At 48.1% G+C, this 22,821-nt stretch overlaps 1 protein-coding gene across 1 annotated transcript in view; it reads right to left on the bottom strand.

Annotated features, from left to right (window-relative positions):
- CUL9 (cullin 9) overlaps nucleotides 1-22,821 on the bottom strand; it is a 61,829-nt gene that overhangs the window by 12,299 nt on the left and 26,709 nt on the right. Inside the window, 2 exon segments of the mRNA XM_069955346.1 lie at nucleotides 20,626-20,766; nucleotides 22,538-22,821. The exon segment at nucleotides 22,538-22,821 is cut by the window's right edge and continues 71 nt beyond it. Of these exon segments, the coding sequence (XP_069811447.1) occupies nucleotides 20,626-20,766; nucleotides 22,538-22,821 (425 nt within the window).

Genomic DNA, 22,821 nt, shown 5'->3' with positions numbered 1-22,821 from the left:
TATATTACTTATAGAAAGTTAAAAAAATTCCCTATGTACATTCATTATGGGAAATGCATATAGTGCTGTATACACTACAGGTATACAGGACCCTAAAAACTATACACTACAGCTATACAGGACCTCCACCAACTATATACTACAGGTATACAAGACCCCCAAACTGTAAACTACAGGTATCCACGCCCCTCAAACTGTAAACTACAGGTATCCACGACCCTCAAACTATAAACTACAGGTATACAGCACCTTCACCAACTATATACTAGAGGTATACAAGGCATCCACCAACTATACACTGCAGGTATACAGCCCCCCTCCCCCCCCCCCCCAACTATACACTACAGGTATACACTAATTCCACTGATTAACTCAGATTAAACAATGCCTTTTAGACAATTGCATTTTTCGGTTAAGCACCATTTGCAATGACAATAAACAAGGCCCAAGGCCGATCACTGCAGCTGGCGGCATAAATCTGGATTCTGCATGTTTTCCGCATGGACAATTGTATGTTGCTGCTCCAGAGTTGTATCAGGTAAAAATCTTTATGTCTACGTACCTGGCAATAACACTGCCAATGTTGTACATAACCAGGCTATGTATATAACACTGCCAATGTCGTATATAATCAGGCTCTGTATAACACTGCCAATGTTGTATATAACCAGGCTCTGTATACAGTCTGATCACTGTACAGTCTGTTGTTACTTATGAAAAGTTATACACATTTCTAATGTACATTAATTATGGGAAATGCACATATAGGACTCTTTCCCTTAGTAGATTTAGTAATTTAGTAGATCAGGAAGTGTTAGAATTCTCTCAGATACAGTGACGTCACGACGAAAGGTGTAATTCCTATGTAGTGTCAGCAGGGGGAGCTCTATATGTAGAAGTCTATGGGACTTTATTGTTTCTATGGATTTCTATGTAATGTAATGTAGTGCACAGTGCTTTATTGAATGAATACATCTATGGAATACTATGGGGAACAAGAGTGCGGTGGATCGGCAGGCTTACTGTGATATCCTAATGTACTGACTGAATACATTTATGCAATACTTTGGGCAGCAAGGACACTTGTTCCCCATAGTATTCCATAGATGTATTCATTCAATAAAGCACTGTACACTACACTACATTACATAGAAATCCATGGAAACAATAAAGTTCCATAAACTTCTACATATAGAGCGCCCCCTGCTGGACACTCCATAGGAATTACACCTTTCGTCGTGACGTCACTGTATCTGAGAGAATTCTAACACTTCCTGATCTACTAAATTAAGGGAAATAGAAGTATACGTGCATTTCCCATAATTAATGTACATTAGAAATTTGTATAACTTTCCATAAGTAATAACATATCAAAAATTAATTTCGGCCGGACTTTTCCTTTAAACAAAAAAAAGGGCATAGCTTGGCCTCCTGGGCACCTTGGAACAAATCTAATTAACACCCTGACACTTTATACCCGGGCAGCGCCGGCTACATTTTCATATATATATATATATATATATATATATATATATATATATATATATATATATATATATATATATATATATATATATATATACATATACACATACATACAGTATATACATACAAAGCACTATATTATATATATATATATACACACACACACACATACGCACACACACAGCACTGTATGTTATATATCTGTATTCAGCCTTATATGTGATATATATGTATACAGCACTATATGTGCATTTCCCATAATTAATGTACATTAGGAATTTGTCTTACTTTCCTTAAAGGAGAAGTCCGGCAAAATTTTTTTATTAAAAGCGACTCTGTACCCACAATCTGTCCCCCTTAAACCACTTGTACCTTCGGATAGCTGCTTTTAATCCAAGATCTGTCCTGCGGTCCGTGTGGCAGGTGATGCAGTTATTGTCCTAAAAAACAACTTTTAAACTTGCAGCCCCGTGGCCTAACCTTGCACCACCCCCTCCGTCCCTCCTCCACACCCTCTTCATAATTAGGAATGCTCCAGGCAGATTGTCTCCTATTCCCCACCTGTATCAGCCCAGCATATGGGCTGGATTGTCAAGCACATGCTCAGCATGGAGGAAATGTTCCAGTGGCATTCCTAATGATGAAGAGGGTGGGAAGAAGGGACGGAGAGGTGGTGCAAGGGTAGGGCACAGATACTCACGCTTGGCACAGGGCTGCAAGTTTAAAAGTTGTTTTTTAGGACAATAACTGCATCACCTGCCAAAGTTATACAAATCCACAATATACACTTATTACGGCAAATACTTATAAAGGGCCTTCCTGGATAACACGGTGACGTCCCTTCCTGGATAACACGGTGACGTCCCTTCCTGGATAACACGGTGACGTCCCTTCCTGGATAACACGGTGACGTCCCTTCCTGGATAACACGGTGACGTCCCTTCCTGGATAACACGGTGACGTCCCTTCCTGGATAACACGGTGACGTCCCTTCCTGGATAACACGGTGACGTCCCTTCCTGGATAACACGGTGACGTCCCTTTCTGGATAACACGGTGACGTCCCTTCCTGGATAACACGGTGACGTCCCTTCCTGGATAACACGGTGACGTCCCTTCCTGGATAACACGGTGACGTCCCTTCCTGGATAACACGGTGATGTCCCTTTCTGGATAACACAGTGATGTCCCTTCCTGGATAACACGGTGACGTCCCTTCCTGGATAACACGGTGACGTCCCTTCCTGGATAACATGGTGATGTCACGACCCGACTCACAGAGCTGTTGTGGCTGCTGGAGAGGATGATGGCAGAAGGACACTGAGCATCCCTCTGCCATTATCTATCCAACAGCCACAGCCCGCACAGCTCTGGGAGTTGGGACATCACCGTGTTACCCAGGAAGTGACGTCACCGTGTTACCCAGGAAGTGACGTCACCGTGTTACCCAGGAAGTGACATCACCGTGTTACCCAGGAAGTGACATCACCGTGTTACCCAGGAAGTGACATAACCATTGTGAGAGATATAGTCTGAAAAATATCTCTATGTATATGTATACTCAGGTATAGCTCGTACTGCCATATGGTATTCATTATATATATACTAGAATGTGTCTTTGTTCTCTTAGGACTTGGGAGGAGGGGGGATATGAGTGGTCTTGGGTGTCAGATAACTTAGGAACTCATCAGCATAAGACCCTCCCGAGTAGGCAAATAGCCAATTGTGCCAGTATTAACCCATGATGTAACCACCTTTTCCTGTACGTCATAACTAGTATAAGAACTGTTGTTTGTGTAATAAAGCGGAACCTTTTTGCATTGATACCAATTGCTATTGGTGTCTGTGTGAATCTGTATGAGCGCTCATACTATTATTTGATATAATTTGGATACCGCATACTATTATTTGATATAATTTGGATACCGCACAAAGAGGAAGAAATCGCTATTAGTGCGATAACAATTTTGGTGCCGTGACTCGGATGATCTAGATCTAAATGGCGTCTGGTCAACCGTACCAGAGATAAGCTTTAAGGGGGGACATTAGAGGAGATCACAGCTGCAGCAGGTAAGAAAGTCTTATTTCTTACACTCTCCTCTTGGTCCCCGTTTAGTTTGTTCCTGAGTGTTGACCTAATGCTATTTAGGGTTCAATTGTGCTAGATCTAGATCTAATATAAGAACCCTAAGATCCCCTCTTTGTGTTGGTAGTGCTAAAAGTCTGTGTTTTGTAGAAAGAATATCCGGTACTATCCGGATATAACGCAGTACGTGAGACGTAATACGTAATACGTAGTATTGTGTATTGTGTAAGGGCTCCCTCTAGAGGATGTTATATAGAAACTGCATAAAGAAATTGCATATAAACAGAAAGTGAGTTAGAACTGTCTGTAACTGTGAATAAAGAACCCATAAATTAGTCAGCCCCTCTATGAGCTGAATATTGGTCAGCCAGGAGGGAGCTGAGTAGAGCTTGGTCAGCCTCACTCTTGAGCTGAATATTGGTCAGCTGAGTGCACAGAGCTGAATTAAAAAAAAAAGTATTGGTCAGCCGTCGAGGAGCTGCATGTGTGATTAGAGTTCACCAAGTCCTGGAAAATGGGCAATTCTAATGTTACAGGTGGTAGCGTAACAGCTGCCCAATTGATGGAGGACAGAGAAGGTAAAGATGCAGTTAAAAAGTTAAAATCGTTCATGCAAGCCTTAGGGATGCCAGAAGGTGGTCGATTGAAGGAAGAATTGTGGAAAGAGATATTGCATGAAAAGAGATATTGGATGAAGGATAATAATCGTCTAGAACAAGCAGAATTATGGTGGAAAATATCTTTAGAAGTGACTGATGGAAAGTTGAAAGAAATTGAGAAAGATGGGCAGTTTTTATATGAGAAGATGTCTGAAAACAGTGTGTTAGCTCTTCAGCACAGGGTGGGGCAGCCCCCACCACCGTGTGTAATGCTCTTTCGACAGGAACTCCCTCCAACGTGCAAAACATTCCAATCCAAAATACCCTCCTTCCCCAATTTCTATTCCAAATGGTATACCTTCTATGGTACATACTGCTCCACCCCCATATGGTGGAGGTTGGGAGTGTAGTTGTAGACAAAAGAATCCTGACTGGCGAGAGACTTGTTTTAAATGTACTACACCCAAAAGCTGGCTAACGGCCCTATTCCACCAACAGATCTGACAACAGATTATCTGCCAAAGATTTGAAGCCAAACCCAGGAGTGGCCGATAATCTGTCGTCAGATCTGTTGGTGGAATAGGGCCTTAAGTCTAGCTATATCCCCCAGTACTGGCCTTTACCCTATTGTATGTGCAAATAATTCTTCCCAATTATATGTACCACCAAAACCAAGTATGCACCTATAATGACAACGGGAGGTGCCTCTGATGCACCCCTGGAATATAGTAATCCACCATCACTTCTACCCTATTCAGATAGAAGTGCACCACAGTCACAGGAAAGTGCAGCAATGGTTTTGGAAGATAGAGATTTTAGGTCCCATAGAACATCTGCGCCAAACAAATCTAGATCAAATCCTTTCTGGCGCACACCCCAAGTTATGGGATTGGCCCCCTTAAGGGGCCAAATGATTATCCTGCTGAGCCTGCCTTTCACCCTTGGTCCCCTAGTGAGATGCTAGCAATAATGAGCAGAATTCCTAATCCAGAGGAGTTGCCTTTCTGTAGAGAGATGGCAAAGATTAGGAAGGCTTTTTATGTAGTTGGAGGGATTTGGAGGAATTGGTGCAGTGTAAAGCTGGGGATTCGTTTTCTCAACTCATTGCTTCTGCTGTGGGCTCTTGTGATGGGGATGATACAACTTTCCAGTCTGGGGAGCAGTATATAGTCAGACTCACTGAGTGGGGGAGGATGAGGCTAGCAGATCAGTCAGCCACCTTGTCTGATATGTAACAAGACAAGACAGAGAGTGTGGAGAAGTTTTCTACTAGACTGCAGCAGAGATGGATGGATTTGGGCTTTGAAGATACCCCAGAGATGCATGGTAGAATTTTGACTGCTGCTTTTGTAGAGGGTCTTAGAGAAAACATTCGTAAAGGTTTGGTATTGGCCAGACCTGAGTGGAGGTCTCTACAACCTCCTATTCTGTTGCAAGTTGCTAAAGGAGTGGAAGTAGAATTCACCAAAAGACCTAGAGCGGGTGTGGCTGCTTATCAGCTCCACCCAGAAGAGGGAAAGGGAGGAATATTTCGACGTAGGGGTAGGTGTTACAACTGTGGCAGATATGGACATTTTAGGCGTGAGTGTCGTGCACCTCTCCGCCCCAGAGAGGAGGAAACAAATGGACGCTCTCAGCAAATGGAACGCCCATAGGGAGTTGGCAATCCAGAGTCAAATGCTGTGTCTCTATTATCTATGCAATCCTTAGGGCCCGCCCCGGTTTTCTCTTTGGCAATCAATGGGGGGAAGCCCATCCCCTTTTTGATTGACACTGGAGCAGCCAAGACCGTTATACACAGCAAATATGTCCCTCGATCCCTTATTACTAAAGATAACATTCCATGTGTGGGTGTGGATGGTAATGCTATTCCTACACCCCTTACCAAACCTATTCCAATTGACTTTGCCCCAAGCAGACAGCTGCTGACCCACCTTTTGGTCAGTGACACAGCGCCTGTTAACCTACTAGGAGCTGACTTGTTACAGAGAATCCATGCACAGATATCATATCTACCAGATGGCTCTGTTAAATTACTAGGTACCCTTGTGATTACAATCCATTTACACTGTTTGTCTCTACACTTTCAGTAGAAGTGTCTCTTCTGCTGCAGGAGGTCCCAAGCACACTTTGGGCCACTGGACCCACGGACGTGGGACGTCTACCAGTCACTCCAATGATGGCAGAACGTAAGCCTGGTGCCCCTTTGCCACAAAATACTGCTGTCACCAAGATAGTACATGATTTTCTTCACAGTGGAGTACTAGTGGAGACTACTTCTCCTTGTAACACCCCTTTGTATCCAATCAAAAAGAAAGTAGAAAAAGGCCAACCAGTGCAGTATAGGATGGTACATGATCTCAGGGCCGTCAATGACGCTACAGTGTTTAACACTCCTATTGTACCAAACCCTCACTGACGAGGCTGTGGAGTGCTTCCATACACTGAAGCTCATCATTAGCTCCTCCCCTGCTCTGGGCCTACCTGACTATAACAAGCCTTTCAGACTCTATTGCACTGCTGTCCTCACTCAAGCAAGGGCAAGCAAACAACGTCATGTGGCCTATTACTCTGCCAGACTTGACCCAGTAGCTAGAGGAGCTCCGTCTTGTGCCCGAGCTGTTGCAGCTGTACACCTCATGCTTGATAAAAGCTCTGACATTGTACTGAACTACCCTGTTACAGTACTTGCCCCACAGGACATCACTGCCATCCTAACACAAGTGCAGCCCAAGCACCTCTCCACTGCCCGGCACCTTAGACTCCAATGTGCACTCCTTATGCCACCAAATGTCACCATTCAAAGGTGCACAACTCTGAACCCGGCTACTCTGCTGCCTCTGGGGGGGGGAGGGAGTAGTAGTATGAGTCACCTAGCACAGTATCTTCCTGACTCGGAGGAGTCACATGACTGTCTCCAATTAATGTCCCAAGAAACGGCATGGTTTGATCATGTGGTAGACACCCCCCCTAGAGAACCCAGAAATGGATCTCTTTGTGGATGGATCACGGTATGGTGTCCAGGGAAAATTTTATACTGGGTACGCAGTTGTTACCCAACATGAACTCGTCAAGGCAGAACCCCTGCCTCCTCATATGTCTGCACAAGAGGCCGAGCTCAAGGCTTTGGAAGAGGCCTGCAGATATGCAGAGGGAAAAACTAACATATTCACTGATTCCAGATATGGGTTTGGGATTGCCCATGACTATAGTCCCATCTGGAGGGCTAAAGACTTTCTCACAGCAAATGGCAAGCCAATTAAAAATAGCAAGGATGTAAAGGCCCTAATGGATGCTTTGCTGTTGCCAAAGAAGGTGGCCATTGTTAAGGTCAAAGGCCACTCTTCAGATAAAACCCCTGAAGCTCGAGGGAACCATCAGGCTGATCAGGCAGCAAAAGCTGCTGCACAAAATCCCAGACATGACCCTGCAGGGATTGCAGCCGTACAACAAGACATTTCTCTGCCAGTTGATTTTGAAATGCTTAAGACGTTGCAATCTCAAGCCAGTAAGGAAGAAAAGTCTGGGTGGGAAGAGAAAGGAGCTAAGATGAACCCTGGGGGAGCATGGGAAATAAAAGGGTAATTGTGTTTACCCTGTGCCCTGTTTCCTGTCACAGCTCAGGCCGCCCATGGTAACACCCACTTGTCAAAGACTGCAATGTCTGATCTGGTGAATAAATATTGGTATGCCCCAGGATTTAGTGTTGCAGCAGCCAAGTTTACCCAAGCTTGTATGATTTGTGCCCATCACAATGTGGGAAAGACTGTAAAAACACCTTTAAGACACACCCCAGGCCCAATATCCCCTTCCAAAGACTACAAATCGACTTCATCCAACTACCTAAAGTTGGGACCCTTGAATACGTACTAGTGTGTGTAGACCTATTCTCGGGATGGCCAGAGGCATATCCAGTGGCCAAAGCCACTGCGAAATCTGTTGCCAAGAAACTGATTAACGAGATAATTTGTCGTTATGGGGTCCCAGAGACAATTGAAAGTGACCGTGGTACACATTTCACAGGGGAGGTCATGAAGGAGATCATGGGGGCCCTGGGCGTTGAGCAAGCCTTCCATACAGCCTACCATCCACAAAGTAGCGGTAGAGTAGAAAGACTGAATGGAACTATCAAATCTAAGCTGCAGAAAGCTATGGCTGAGCTGAAAAAGCCATGGACAGAGTGCCTACCCCTAGCACTCTTCTCCATTCGGTATAGCCCTAACCGAAAGACAGGCCTCAGCCCTTATGAAATTCTTTTTGGAAATGCCCCTAGGCTAGGGCTTTATTTTCCACAACAACTCCAGATGCAGCATAGTAACCTTACTGACTATGTTATCTGTCTCACAAAACGATTGTCTAACATATGTTCCCAAGTGTTTGCTTCCCTTCCAGATCCAGACAGCATAGAGGCGACCCACTCTCTACAGCCAGGGGATTGGGTAGTGGTGAAAAAGCACGTCTGAAAAACTCTAGAACCACGGTTTGAAGGTCCACACCAGGTTCTGCTGACCACCGCCACAGCTGTCAAATTGGAAGGAAAACCCAATTGGATCCACGCATCCCATTGCAAGAAAGTGCCTGAACCGTCACCCGAATGATCTTCAGGGGCGTAACTGTCCTGCATGTGGTGATATGTTTTGTGTATTTTATAAAAGGAGAACCTCAGACTGAAAAAATGGGCTTTATTCCGATGCGTACGCCTTTTAACGGCGGGCGCATCGGAATAAATTACCGCCCGGCGGCGGCTGCAGGACGGGGGATCAGCGGTCAGTGTGACCGCTGACACCCTCCTGTAACTGCCCGGAGCGGAGGATTCTCCGCTCCGGGCAGTTTAACCCGTTAAATGCCGCTTTCAAACCATGACAGCGGCATCTAACGGGTCCCGGTGGATCCCGGACGGCGCCGTGGGTCACTTACATGATCGCGATGTCCAGCGGCGCCGTCCGGGGTCCCGATGTCTCCATGGTGATTCCGGGGTCCTAATGAAGGTCCCCGGGGTCACCATGGAGATGCCTGATGCTGACAGGGGTGGCCGCGGCTATTGCCTGTCAGCATGAGGCATGATATAATACATTGCAGTACATCAGGTACTGCAGTGTATTGTATCAGTGATCTAAGTATTTTACACTAGTGCACAGTAATGTACACTAGTGTAAAAGTAAAAAAAAAAAGTGAAAAAAGTGTGCACCAAACACAACACGGCCCCCCCCCAGCCCCCCCCAATAATAAAGATGCATTACATTCCCCATAAACTATAAAACATTACATAAAAGTGATCAAAAACATAAATCCTATACATATTTGGTATCGTTACGTCCGTAACGACCCAATCTATAAAACTATATCAATAATTATATCGCATGACACACGCTGTAAAAAAAAATATAAAAAAAAACAGTACTAGAATAGCTGTATTTTATCAATCCACTTTAGAAAATACGTCATAAAAGAGATCAAAAAGCCATATACATATAAAACTTGGTATCAATAGAAACTACAGATCTTCCCGCAAAAAATAAGCCCAAAACCAGCTCTGTCGCGCAAAAGATGAGAACGCTATGGATCTTGCAATGCAGGGACAGTTTTTGTGGGTTTTGGCTAGGAAGATAGTTTCTATTGCGCCAAAGCGGTAATAGTTAAAAAAAAAACTATACAAATGTGGTATCGCCGTAACCGTAGCGACCCGGAGAATACATGTATTATGTTATTAGTGACCGCCGATACCGATTATTACGGCGATCACTAATGGGCTCTATTCTGCTGCCATCAGCTCTTTATGGCGATGGCGCAGAATAGTGCAGCGGCGCCGGTAATGCCCGCAGCCCCCGCAGAGTGTGGGGTCAGTCCCGGCCAGTCCCCTCACTGGCGATCGCCGTTATTATCAGTATAACGGCGGCCACCAGTAACAGACATTGCCAGCGCAGCTGAACGCTTTCATCTCTTCTCACCGTGAATCCACAGTGAGAGGAGATGAAAACATGTCCCCCCCATCCCCAGAATTAACCCTAGTGACCTGGCCACTGACCCTCCCCTCCCAGGGCGGCCATCTGATCCAAGATGGCCACCGCCATCACTGTGAACAGACTCTGTTCACAGTGATGGATTCCTAAAAATGATCCAAGCTTCATTCTCTCCACCACCGGAGGTGGCGGAGAGCATGGGGCAATGATCGGTGACCACCCGGTGTGATCCTAGTACAAGTGATCAGCGGTATATACTATATACCACTGATCGCTTGTTCCAAATGGTGCCGGCACTTTTTTACGCCTGTCACCAAAGTCAAGTGCCCTGGATTACCCGTAACCACCCTGGATTACTTGTAACCACCCCAGATTACCCATCACCACTCCAGATTACCCATCACCACCCCAGATTACCCGTAACCACCCCAGATTGCCAGTAACCACCCCAGATTGCCAGTAACCACCCCAGATTGCCCGTAACCACCCTAGATTGCCTGTAACCTCCCCAGATTGTCCGTATCCACCCCAGACAGCCCATAACCATCCCAGATAGCCCATAACCATCCCAGACAGCCCATAACCATCCCAGACAGCCCATAACCATCCCAGACAGCCCATAACCATCCCAGACAGCCCATAACCATCCCAGACAGCCCATAACCATCCCAGACAGCCCATAACCATCCCAGACAGCCCATAACCACCCCAGATTGCCTGTCACCACCCCAGAATGCCCGTAATCTCCCCAGGTTGCCCGTAATCTCCCCAGATTGCCCGTATCCCCCCCCCCCATAGCCCATAACCATTCCAGACAGCCCGTAACCACCCCAGATTGCCACAGACTGCCTGTAACTACCCCAAATTGCCTGTAACCACCACAGATTGCTCGCAACCACCCCAGATTTCCCGTCACCACCCCAGATTTCCCGTCACCACCCCAGATTGCCCGTTGCAACCCCAGATAGTCAGTGAACACCACCAGATTGCCCGTCACCACCCCAGATAGTCAGTGAACACCATCAGATTGCCCATCACCACCCCAGATAGCCAGTAAACACCCCAAGATTGCCCATAACCACACCATACAGCCAGTAACCACCCCAGATTGCCCGTAACCACCCCAGATTGCCTGTGACCACCCCAGATTGACCGTAACCACCCCAGATTGACCGTAACCTCTCCAGATTGGCACAGACTGCTCGTAACCACCCCAGATTGCCCATAACCCCACCAGATTGCCTGCTGCCACCTCAGATAGCCAGTAAACACCCCGAGATTGTCTATTACCACCGCAGATAACCAGTAAACACCCACATATTGCCTGTAACTAAAATGACACTCCTTCTCTTCTGAGCCCTGCTGTGTGCCCATACAGTGGTTTATGCCCACATATGGGGTACCATTGTACTCAGGAGAACCTCCGTTACAAGTTTTGGGGTGCTTTTTCTCCCTTGTTCCTAGTGAAATTGAGAAATTTCAAACTAAACAAACATGTTATTGAAAAAATTCAATTTTTTTCATTTTTACGGTCTAGTTTTGAATACTTTCCTCCAATACCTGTGGGGTCAAAATGGTCACCACACCCCAAGATAAATTCCTTGAGGGGTGTACTTTCCAAAATGGGGTGATTTTGGGGGGGAGGGTTCTATTCTGTAGACATTACAGGGGCTCAGCAAACGCACCTGGCGCTCAGAAACTTCTTCAGGAAAATCATGCACTGAAAATGCTTGGCGCTCCTTCCCTTCTGTGGCCCGCTGTGTGCCCACACAGTGGTTTATGCCCACATATGGGGTATCATTCTACTCAGGAGTACCTGCGTTACATATATTGGGGTGAGTTTTCTCCCCTGTTCCTCGTGAAATTGAGAAATTTTAAACTAAACAAACATATTATTGGAAAAATTCTATTTTTTCATTTTTACTGTCTTCTTTTGAATACTTTCCTCTATTACCTGTGGGGTCAAAATGGTCACCACACCCCAAGATGTATTCTTTGATGGGTGTACTTTCCTTAATGGGGTGAGTTTTGGGGGGGGGGATTCTGCTGACACTACAGGGGCGCTGCAAATGCACCTGGCGCTCAGAAATTTCTTCAGCAAAATCTGAACTGGAAATGCTAATTGGTGCTCCCTTCCTTCTGAGCCCGGCTGTGTGCCCACACAGTGGTTTACGCCCACATATCGGGTACCGTTCTACTCAGGAGAACCTGCATTACATAATTTGGGGTGCATTTTCTCTCATGTTTATTATGAAAATGAGATACTTTAATCTTAACAAATATATTATTGGAAAATTTCTATTTTCCATTTTTTTCCGGCCTAATTGTGAATACTTTCCTCCAGCCCCTGTAGGGTTAAAATGCTCATTATACCCCTAGATTAATTCTTTAAGGTGTCTAGTTTCCAAAATGGGGTCACTTATGGGGGTTTCCAGTATACAAGCCTCCTAAATCAACTTAAAAAAAAGAACTGGTCCCTAAAAAAAAATCAGTTTTGGAAATTTCATGAAAATTTGATAATTTGCTGATACATTTCTAACCCCCGTAACACCCTAAAAAAGTGAAATATGTTTACGAAATGAAGCCAGAATAAAGAGGACATATTGGTAATGTGACTTACTAACTAATTTTTGTCATGTGCCTTTTTTTTTTTTAGAAGCAAAGAATTTCAAAGTTCGTAAAGTGCAAAATTTTCAAATTTTTCATTATATTTTGATGTTTTTCACAAAAAACACACAAAGTAGTGACCAAATTTTGCCACTAACATAAAGTACCATATGTTACGAAAAAACAATCTCAGAATCGCTAGCATACATTACAGCATCACTGAGCTATAAGCGCATAAAGTGAGACAGGTCAGATTTTGAAAAATGAGCTTGGTCATTAAGGCCCAAACAGGCTTGGTCCCTAAGGGGTTAAAGGGACCTAGGTCGCTCTTAAAGGGACCCATTTCATTCTTAAAGGGACCCATTTCGCTCTTAAAGGGCCCCCGTTGCACTTAAAGAGACCCAGGTTGCTCTTAAAGGGACCCAGGTCGCATCTAAAGGGACCCATTTTGCTCTTAAAGGTACATATTTAGCTCTTAAAGAGCTCCAGGTCGCTCTTAGAGGGACTCATTTTGCTCTTAAAGGGACCCAGATCGCTTTTAAAGGGACCCATTTTGCTCTTAAAGGGACCCATTTTGCTCTTAAAGGGACTCATTTCGCTCTTAACCCAGGTCACTATTAAGGGGACCCACTTCACTCTTAAAGACACCCATTTCGCTCTTAAAGGGACCCAGGTCGCTCTTAAAGGGACCCAGGTCGCTCTTAAAGGGACCCAGGTCGCTCTTAAAAGGACCCAGGTCGATCTTAAAGGGACCGAGGTCGATCTTAAAGGGACCCAGGTCGATCTTAAAGGGACCCAGATCGCTTTTAAAGGGACCCAGGTAGCTCTTAAAGGGACCAATTTCACGCTTAAAAAGGGACCCATTTCGCTCTTAAAGGGACCCAGATTGCTCTTAAAGGCACCCATTTCCCTCTTAAAAGGACCCACTTCACTCTTAAAGGGACCCAGGTCGCTCTTAAAGGGACCCAGGTCAATCTTAAAGGGACCCAGGTCGATCTTAAAGGGACCCAGGTCGATCTTAAAGGGACCCACGTAGCTCTTAAAGGGACCAATTTCACGCTTAAAGGGACCCAGGTATCACAGTAATCATAGTTCAGTGACAGAGACCAAATTGGTCTCTGTCACTTAAAATTTTCAGAGTTGGCTGGTTGTGGAGCGCATGCGCACTTCATAACCAGCCAGGACGTCGAGGAGGAAGGAGCTCCGTGGATCCGGTGAGTATATGGGGAAGGGGGGGGTGACTGGGGGACGGGGGTGACAGGGGGGATGGGGGGCGACACTGTAACACTTTTTATCCCCTGTCACCAATGATTTATGGTGACAGGGGATAAAAAGCGCTGGCAGCACTGGGAACAGGCGATCGGCGGTATATAGTATATACCGCCGATCGCCTGCTCCGGGACCACACGGGGGGGTCCCCGATCACTGCCCCATGCTCTCCGCTACCTCCGGTGGCGGAGAGCATGGGGCTTTGATCATTATTTTATTTCTATCCCTGTGAACAAACATCGCAGGGATGGGGGCGGCCATCTTGGATCTGATGGCCGCCCCGGTACGGGGATCTGGGGTCTGATCGGGGGGCTGATCTGGGGTCTGAGGGGACATTTTTCATCTCCCCCCACCGTGGATTCACGGTGGGGGGAGATGAAAGCTCTCGGCGGCGCTGGTAATTCCCGGTACCGGAGATCACCGCAATAACGGTAATAGCGGTGATCTCCGGTATCGGGGGACAAGGGAAGGGGGCCGGGGGACATACTAGTTTTGGCGGTGGGGGGAGGCAACGTGCTGCAGCCTCCCCCCGCCGCCCGATCTCCCCATAGACGCTGCGGTCGCATTGAGCGCGGCGTTTATGGGGTTAACTGCCCGGGGGGAGTGCGGCTCCCCTCCGGGCAGAGGCAGCAGGAGGATGCTGTGTGAGACAGCCTCCTCCTGCTGCCCGATCTTACATAGGGACAGCGGGGGGAGGCAGGGAAGCCATGACGTTCCTGGAACGTCATGTTGCGGGAACTACCTGCTTTACATGACGTTCCAGGAACGTCATTTTGCGGCAAGGGGTTAAAGGGACCCAGGTCGCTATTAAAGGGACCCAGGTCGCTCTTAAAGGAACCTAGGTTGCTCTTAAACGGACCAACTTCACTCTTAAAGGGACTAAAGGGACCCATTTCGCTCTTAAAGGGACCAACTTCACTCTTAAAGGGACCCATTTCGCTCTTAAAGGGACCAACTTCACTCTTAAAGGGACCCATTTCGCTCTTAAAGGGACCCAGGTCGCTCTTAAAAGGACCCATTGCGCTCTTAAAGGGACCCAGGTCGCTCTTAAAGGGACCCAGGTCGCTCTTAAAGGGACCCAGGTCGCTCTTAAAGGGACCCAGGTCGCCCTTAAAGGGACCCAGGTCGCCCTTAAAGGGACCCAGGTCGCCCTTAAAGGGAACAATTCCGCTCTTAAAAGGGACCAATTTCACTCTAAAGGGACCAACTTCACTCTTAAAGGGACCCAGATCGCTCTTAAAGGGACCAATTTCACTCTTAAAGGGACCCATTTCGCTCTTAAAGGGACCCAGGTCGCAGTTAAGGGGACCCAACTCGCTCTTAAATGGACCCAGTTCGCTCTTAAAGGGATCCAGGTCGCTCTTAAAGGGACCCATTTCGCTCTTAAAGGGACCCAGGTCACTCTTAGAGGGAAATATTTTGCTCTTAACGGGACCAATTTCACTCTTAAAGGGACCCATTATGCTCTTAAAGGGACATATTTCGCTCTTAAAAGGGACAAATTTGGCCCTTAAAAGGGACCCAGATCGCTCTTAAAGGGACCCATTTCACTCTTAATGGGACCCAGATTGCTCTTAAAGGGACCCAGGTCACCCTTAAAGGGACCCAGATCGCTCCTAAAGGGACCCAGGTCGCTCTTAAAGGAACCTAGGTCGCTCTTAAAGGGACCCATTTCGCTCTTAAAGGGACCCAGGTCGCTCTTAAAGGGACCCAGGTCGCTCTTAAAGGGACCCAGGTCGCTCTTAAAGGGACCCAGGTCGCTCTTAAAGGGACCCCTTTTGCTCTCAAAGGGACCCATTTTGCTCTTAAAGGGACCCAGGTTGCTCTTAAAGGGACCCAGGTCGCTCTAGCGACATGGGTCTCTTTAAGAGCGACATGGGTCCCATACCTTTTGTAGTGACTTGGGTTCCTTTAAGAGTAACATATGTCCCGTCCGTTTAAGAGCAACTTGGGTCCCGTCCCTTTAAGATCATTTTGGATCCCTTTAAGAGCTACATGGGACCCTTTAAGAGCGACTTGGGTCCTGTCCCTTTAAGAGCGACTTGGTTCCCTTTAAGAGCGACTTGCGTTTCTTTAAGGGCGACCTGGGTCCCTTTAAGAGCGATCTGGGTACTTATAATGGTAAAGACCATTGCTCGGTTACCATGACAATCTTACTCATATCAGTGAGACAAAATGGTTAAGGACCTTCCATATATTACATCTTCTATTGGCCAATAGTGGACATGTGACTGTGGATGTTGTGATACATTGCCTGACGAGATCTAAGAGTTCCTATTGGCTGCTATATCTCAGCTATTTGCATATGTGCTGTGATTGGCTGCTAGCGGTTAGAGTGTGGCCATTATTTTCTATGAGAAATTCGGGGTCTTTAAACGTAATTTTCTTAAAAACGACAAATCCGATCAAAACGAAAAATAGATAGCACACCACACACCGCCGAGGGCTTCGAAACGCAGTTTGAACGGAGTCTGTGCACAAAGTGGTTCGGGCTGTATTACGCGCAGAAAAACGGCTGGAAGAAGAAACGGAAGAAGAAGAAGAAGAATAGGGATTACAATATGGGGATTATCAAGCACTATAATAAGGACACATGGCTCTGGTCAGACAAGTATATATGTGTGACGGAACCAAACTCTATGGCATGTGGAAAGTGGGGATTGGTGGGATGGAACTAGTCCAAATAGTTGGGGATATACTCCAACGGGAGCCACCTCGAGAGTTAACAAAGGGGAAAACCTATTGCAGAGAATGACACTCCCATCTGATAACTGCAGGTATGATAGATGTAACCCTCTGCTCCTATCCATTAGAAATCCCACTCAAGAAGATTCAGGGACTTATGTCCTAGGAGCAGTGGTAGAGGGCAAAGATCCCATAGGTCAGTTCAAGATAATGGTAATGGGAAAGGATACACAGGCAAATCCTACCCCTCTGCCAATATTTGGTGTTAAATACTTGGGCAATCTTAAATACGAAGATAAGTTAGCCATCGAGACTGGGTTCTCCGATACCAACTTATGGGTAGAATGGGTACGTTGTACAGCCCTTTCTCAGGATATTGCCTGGGCTGCAGCTCGTCCCCATTTCGGAACTGTACCTTTTCCATTAGATGATATCACTGATCCTTAAGATGTACTCTGAAACTGTTCCTATTAATGAGATGGCCCCACGTTGTAAAACCCTAGCATTATTATATCCTGCAGTAAAGGAGGAAGATCATATGGGCTTTGGTGTAGTTCCGTACCCGGGGAACTAGACTTGTTTTGAACGCAATAGTGTAGGACTACCCCTTGGTGCTTTCCCCCCAGGGTACTGTTCACACATTGTACAACTCACTGACCCAAGCAATAGAAGTGACGATTATCTAGATAGATGGTTTATTAATCAAATAAAAGAGCATACAGATATCTGGTGGATGTGCGGAGACCTGAAACTCCGACCCAGGATGCAGACAGAATGGGTAGGCCAGTGGGCCTTAGTTAAGATACTTATGCCTTTCCAGATATTTCCCCACCTAAATGGAATGAGGTCAATCACAAAGGTAGTAAGAGATCACTCCCAACATCCTTTGACCCACATGTCTATATTGATGCAATAGGAGTTCCTAGAGGAGTCCCAGATGAGTTTAAAGCCAGAAACCAGATAGCAGCAGGTTTTGAATCTCTCATTCCTATGATTGCCATTAATACAAATGTAGATTGGATTAACTATCTCTATTATAATCAACAGAGATTCGTCAATTACACCCGTGATGCTGTCAAGGGAATTGCAGAACAACTAGGCTCCACCTCAATAATGGCCTGGCAAAACAGACTGGCCCTCGACATGATTCTAGCTGAAAAAGGAGGGGTCTGCAAGATGTTCGGAGGGGTCTGCAAGATGTTCGGAGGGGTCTGCAAGATGTTCGGAGGGGTCTGTAAGATGTTCGGAGCGGTCTGTATGATGTTCGGAGCGGTCTGTAAGATGTGCGGAGGGGTCTGTAAGATGTGCGGAGGGGTCTGTAAGATGTTCGGAGGGGTCTGTAATATGTTCGGAGGGGTCTGCAAGATGTTCGGAGGGGTCTGTAATATGTTCGGAGGGGTCTGCAAGATGTTCGGAGGGGTCTGCAAGATGTTCGGAGGGGTCTGCAAGATGTTCGGAGGGGTCTGTAAGATGTGCGGAGGGGTCTGCAAGATGTTCGGAGGGGTCTGCAAGATGTTCGGAGGGGTCTGCAAGATGTTCGGAGGGGTCTGCAAGATGTTCGGAGGGGTCTGCAAGATGTTCGGAGGGGTCTGCAAGATGTTCGGAGCTTCGTGCTGCACATTCATTCCCAACAACGCTGCCCGATGGAAGTATCACAAAGGCATTACAAGGACTCACAGCTTTATCAGAGGAACTGGCTCAGAACTCTGGAATTGATAATGCTTTTACCTCATGGCTTGAGAAATGGTTTGGAAGCTGGTCCAATGTAGTAGCCAACCTAGTTCTCACACTTGTAATATTAAGCCTTATATGTTGTTGTGTCATTCCTTGTCTCAGGAAACTTGTCTTACACACATTCAGCACATCAGTAACATCAAACACCAAGTATATGAATAGTAACCCTATCAAGGACAAAGACTATTATGATCAATTATTTCAAGAGCGCAACTCTGCCCTTAAACAAACTGATAATCTTTGATAATTGCGGGGCTGTTGGGTATCGCCTTCCCATTGTCCTAAGAGGATTGTGGGGGGACCTGGTGAAGAAATAGGAAAGTCCAGCTCTGCGTCATTTAGGGCGAGGGTATGCACCTCACTTCGCCTTCTCTCATTGATCCTACAGTCCGCAAAAAGGAGGGAGTTGTGAGAGATATAGTCTGACAAATATCTCTATGTATACTCAGGTATAGCTCGTACTGCCGTATGGTAATCATTATATATATACTAGAATGTGTCTTTGTTCTCTTAAGACTTGGAAGGAGGGGGGGGGGGTATAAGTGGTCTTAGGTGTCAGATAACTTAGGAACTCATCAGCATAAGACCCTCCCGAGTAGGCAAATAGCCAATTGTGCCAGTATTAACCCATGATGTAACCACCTTTCCCTGTACGTCATAACTAGTATAAGAACTGTTGTTTGTGTAATAAAGCGGAATCTTTTTGCATTGATACCAATTGCTATTGGTGTCTGTGTGAATCTGGATGAGCGCTCATACTATTATTTGATATAATTTGGATACCGCACAAAGAGGAAGAAATCGCTATTAGTGCGATAACACCATGTTACCCAGGAAGTGACATCACCATGTTACCCAGGAAGTGACATCACCGTGTTACCCAGGAAGTGACATCACCGTGTTACCCAGGAAGTGACATCACCATGTTACCCAGGAAGTGACATCACCGTGTTACCCAGGAAGTGACATCACCGTGTTACCCAGGACGTGACATCACCGTGTTACCCAGGACGTGACATCACCGTGTTACCCAGGACGTGACATCCCCGTGTTACCCAGGACGTGACGTCACCATGTTACCCAGGAAGTGACGTCACCATGTTACCCAGGAAGTGACGTCACCATGTTACCCAGGAAGTGACGTCACCATGTTACCCAGGAAGTGACGTCACCATGTTACCCAGGAAGTGACGTCACCATGTTACCCAGGAAGTGACGTCACCATGTTACCCAGGAAGTGACGTCACCATGTTACCCAGGAAGTGACGTCACCATGTTACCCAGGAAGTGACGTCACCATGTTACCCAGGAAGTGACGTCACCATGTTACCCAGGAAGTGAAGCCTTGATGGAGTAGTAAGTGCAGGGAAAAAAGCTCTTTATGTACATTTCCTGTGTATAATAAGTTTATATTGGGGATTTGTATAACTTTTGGGGGACAATACAATACTTTCATTAAAATTTTTGCCAAAATCCTTTAAGTAATAACATTAAAAAATACTTTTGGCCATAGTTGTCCTTAAAATATGATGAATTTTTATATATAATTGTAAAAAATCATGACAAATAAAGAAATTCAGAGCTGTCAGTGTCTCTGTAAGAAGCTCCTCCCCCTCTGCACATAGTTTTCCTTGGTGTCTCTCTCTCACAGAGCTGTCAGTGTCTCTATAAGAAGCTCCTCCCCCTCTGCACATAGTTTTCCTTGGTGTATATATGTCACAGAGCTGTCAGTGTCTCTATAAGAAGCTCCTCCCCCTCTGCCTATTGTTTTCCTTGGTGTCTTTCTCTCACAGAGCTGTCAGTGTCTCTATAAGAAGCTCCTCCCCCTCTGCACATTGTTTTCCTTGGTGTATCTGATGGCTTGTTGTGTTCTTGTGGTGGAGTGACACCTAGTGGGGGGTGAGTTATTGCAGCCCCTGTTGTAGTGTGGTTACCAGCTCTCTTGAACCTTTTAGTGTATACAGCTCTGTGAGCGGCAGAATCCCTGCTGGTCGGTCGGCGACCAAATCCTTATTTTATGTGATAAAATGCTGAAAAATTATGTATAAACCATACAATGTGATAATCTGGAAGGTTCTATGGATTCTGTCTCTCACAGGTGACGTTATTAGCCCCTCCCCCTCCCTCCATTCTGTATAGGTGGGAAAACATGCTAAATCGGCAGCATACCCTCTGTGTATCTGTAGGGGGCGGCACTCACCTTCTCGATCACGTCCTTGGAGGAGATGATGGTGCGGATGAAGTGTGCGGTGGGCTGCGCGGGGCAGTCCGTGGTGGGACAGGTGCAGGTCAGGACCAGGTTCTGCTCGATGCGGGTGCTGAGATATTCATTCCAGCAACTCTGAAGGAAACATGGAAGACCACAGGATGACAAAGGCCACGTATACACCATGTGACCTGTCCCCGCCCCCTATACACTGACCATGTGACCTGTCCCCGCCCCCTATACACTGACCATGTGACCTGTCCCCGCCCCCTATACACTGACCATGTGACCTGTCCCCGCCCCCTATACACTAACCATGTGACCTGTCCCCGCCCCCTATACACTAACCATGTGACCTGTCCCCGCCCCCTATACACTAACCATGTGACCTGTCCCCGCCCCCTATACACTAACCATGTGACCTGTCCCCGCCCCCTATACACTAACCATGTGACCTGTCCCCGCCCCCTATACACTAACCATGTGACCTGTCCCCGCCCCCTATACACTAACCATGTGACCTGTCCCCGCCCCCTATACACTAACCATGTGACCTGTCCCCGCCCCCTATACACTAACCATGTGACCTGTCCCCGCCCCCTATACACTAACCATGTGACCTGTCCCCGCCCCCTATACACTAACCATGTGACCTGTCCCCGCCCCCTATACACTAACCATGTGACCTGTCCCCGCCCCCTATACACTAACCATTTGACCTGTCCCTGCAACGTATACACCAGGGGTGGGGAACCTCCGGCCCACGGACCGCATCGGGAGGTCTCAGGGGCTCCCCTGTGACAGCTGCCAGACACCGGAGGATGCCCCGCTGAGGGGTCTGCGCTCTCACCTGGGGGCCCCGCTGAGGGGTCTGCGCTCTCACCTGGGGGCCCCGCTGAGGGGTCTGCGCTCTCACCTGGGGGCCCCGCTGAGGGGTCTGCGCTCTCACCTGGGGGCCCCGCTGAGGGGTCTGCGCTCTCACCTGGGGGCCCCGCTGAGGGGTCTGCGCTCTCACCTGGGGGCCCCGCTGAGGGGTCTGCGCTCTCACCTGGGGGCCCCGCTGAGGGGTCTGCGCTCTCACCTGGGGGCCCCGCTGAGGGGTCTGCGCTCTCACCTGGGGGCCCCGCTGAGGGGTCTGCGCTCTCACCTGGGGGCCCCGCTGAGGGGTCTGCGCTCTCACCTGGGGGCCCCGCTGAGGGGTCTGCGCTCTCACCTGGGGGCCCCGCTGAGGGGTCTGCGCTCTCACCTGGGGGCCCCGCTGAGGGGTCTGCGCTCTCACCTGGGGGCCCCGCTGAGGGGTCTGCGCTCTCACCTGGGGGCCCCGCTGAGGGGTCTGCGCTCTCACCTGGGGGCCCCGCTGAGGGGTCTGCGCTCTCACCTGGGGGCCCCGCTGAGGGGTCTGCGCTCTCACCTGGGGGCCCCGCTGAGGGGTCTGCGCTCTCACCTGGGGGCCCCGCTGAGGGGTCTGCGCTCTCACCTGGGGGCCCCGCTGAGGGGTCTGCGCTCTCACCTGGGGGCCCCGCTGAGGGGTCTGCGCTCTCACCTGGGGGCCCCGCTGAGGGGTCTGCGCTCTCACCTGGGGGCCCCGCTGAGGGGTCTGCGCTCTCACCTGGGGGCCCCGCTGAGGGGTCTGCGCTCTCACCTGGGGGCCCCGCTGAGGGGTCTGCGCTCTCACCTGGGGGCCCCGCTGAGGGGTCTGCGCTCTCACCTGGGGGCCCCGCTGAGGGGTCTGCGCTCTCACCTGGGGGCCCCGCTGAGGGGTCTGCGCTCTCACCTGGGGGCCCCGCTGAGGGGTCTGCGCTCTCACCTGGGGGCCCCGCTGAGGGGTCTGCGCTCTCACCTGGGGGCCCCTCTGAGGGGTCTGAGCTCTCACCTGGGGGCCCCGCTGAGGGGTCTGCTCTCTCACCTTGCAGCAGTAGTGCTTGCAGCACAAAGATGGCGGCTTGTCCAGGGGGCTGAGGGGACTGACACACACTGGGCAGGTGGGCTGCGGGCTCTCCGGCTGCTGCGGCTCCACAACTGCTAGGCCAGACACCATGAGAAGAGCTTGGGGGTCCTCGGTGAAGCGCTGCAGCAGCTGGTCCACATTCCACTTGCAGTGGATGAGCAGGTGCTGGGCCACGTCCGGGGCCACACTCAGGGTTTCGGACACTTGTTTCACCATTCGATCCATGAGAGCCCAGGCCTCCT

This window comes from Dendropsophus ebraccatus, chromosome 15 (genome assembly GCF_027789765.1).
Source record: "Dendropsophus ebraccatus isolate aDenEbr1 chromosome 15, aDenEbr1.pat, whole genome shotgun sequence".
Classification (NCBI taxonomy): domain Eukaryota; kingdom Metazoa; phylum Chordata; class Amphibia; order Anura; family Hylidae; genus Dendropsophus; species Dendropsophus ebraccatus.
This window is presented reverse-complemented; position numbering and strand designations above follow the sequence as displayed.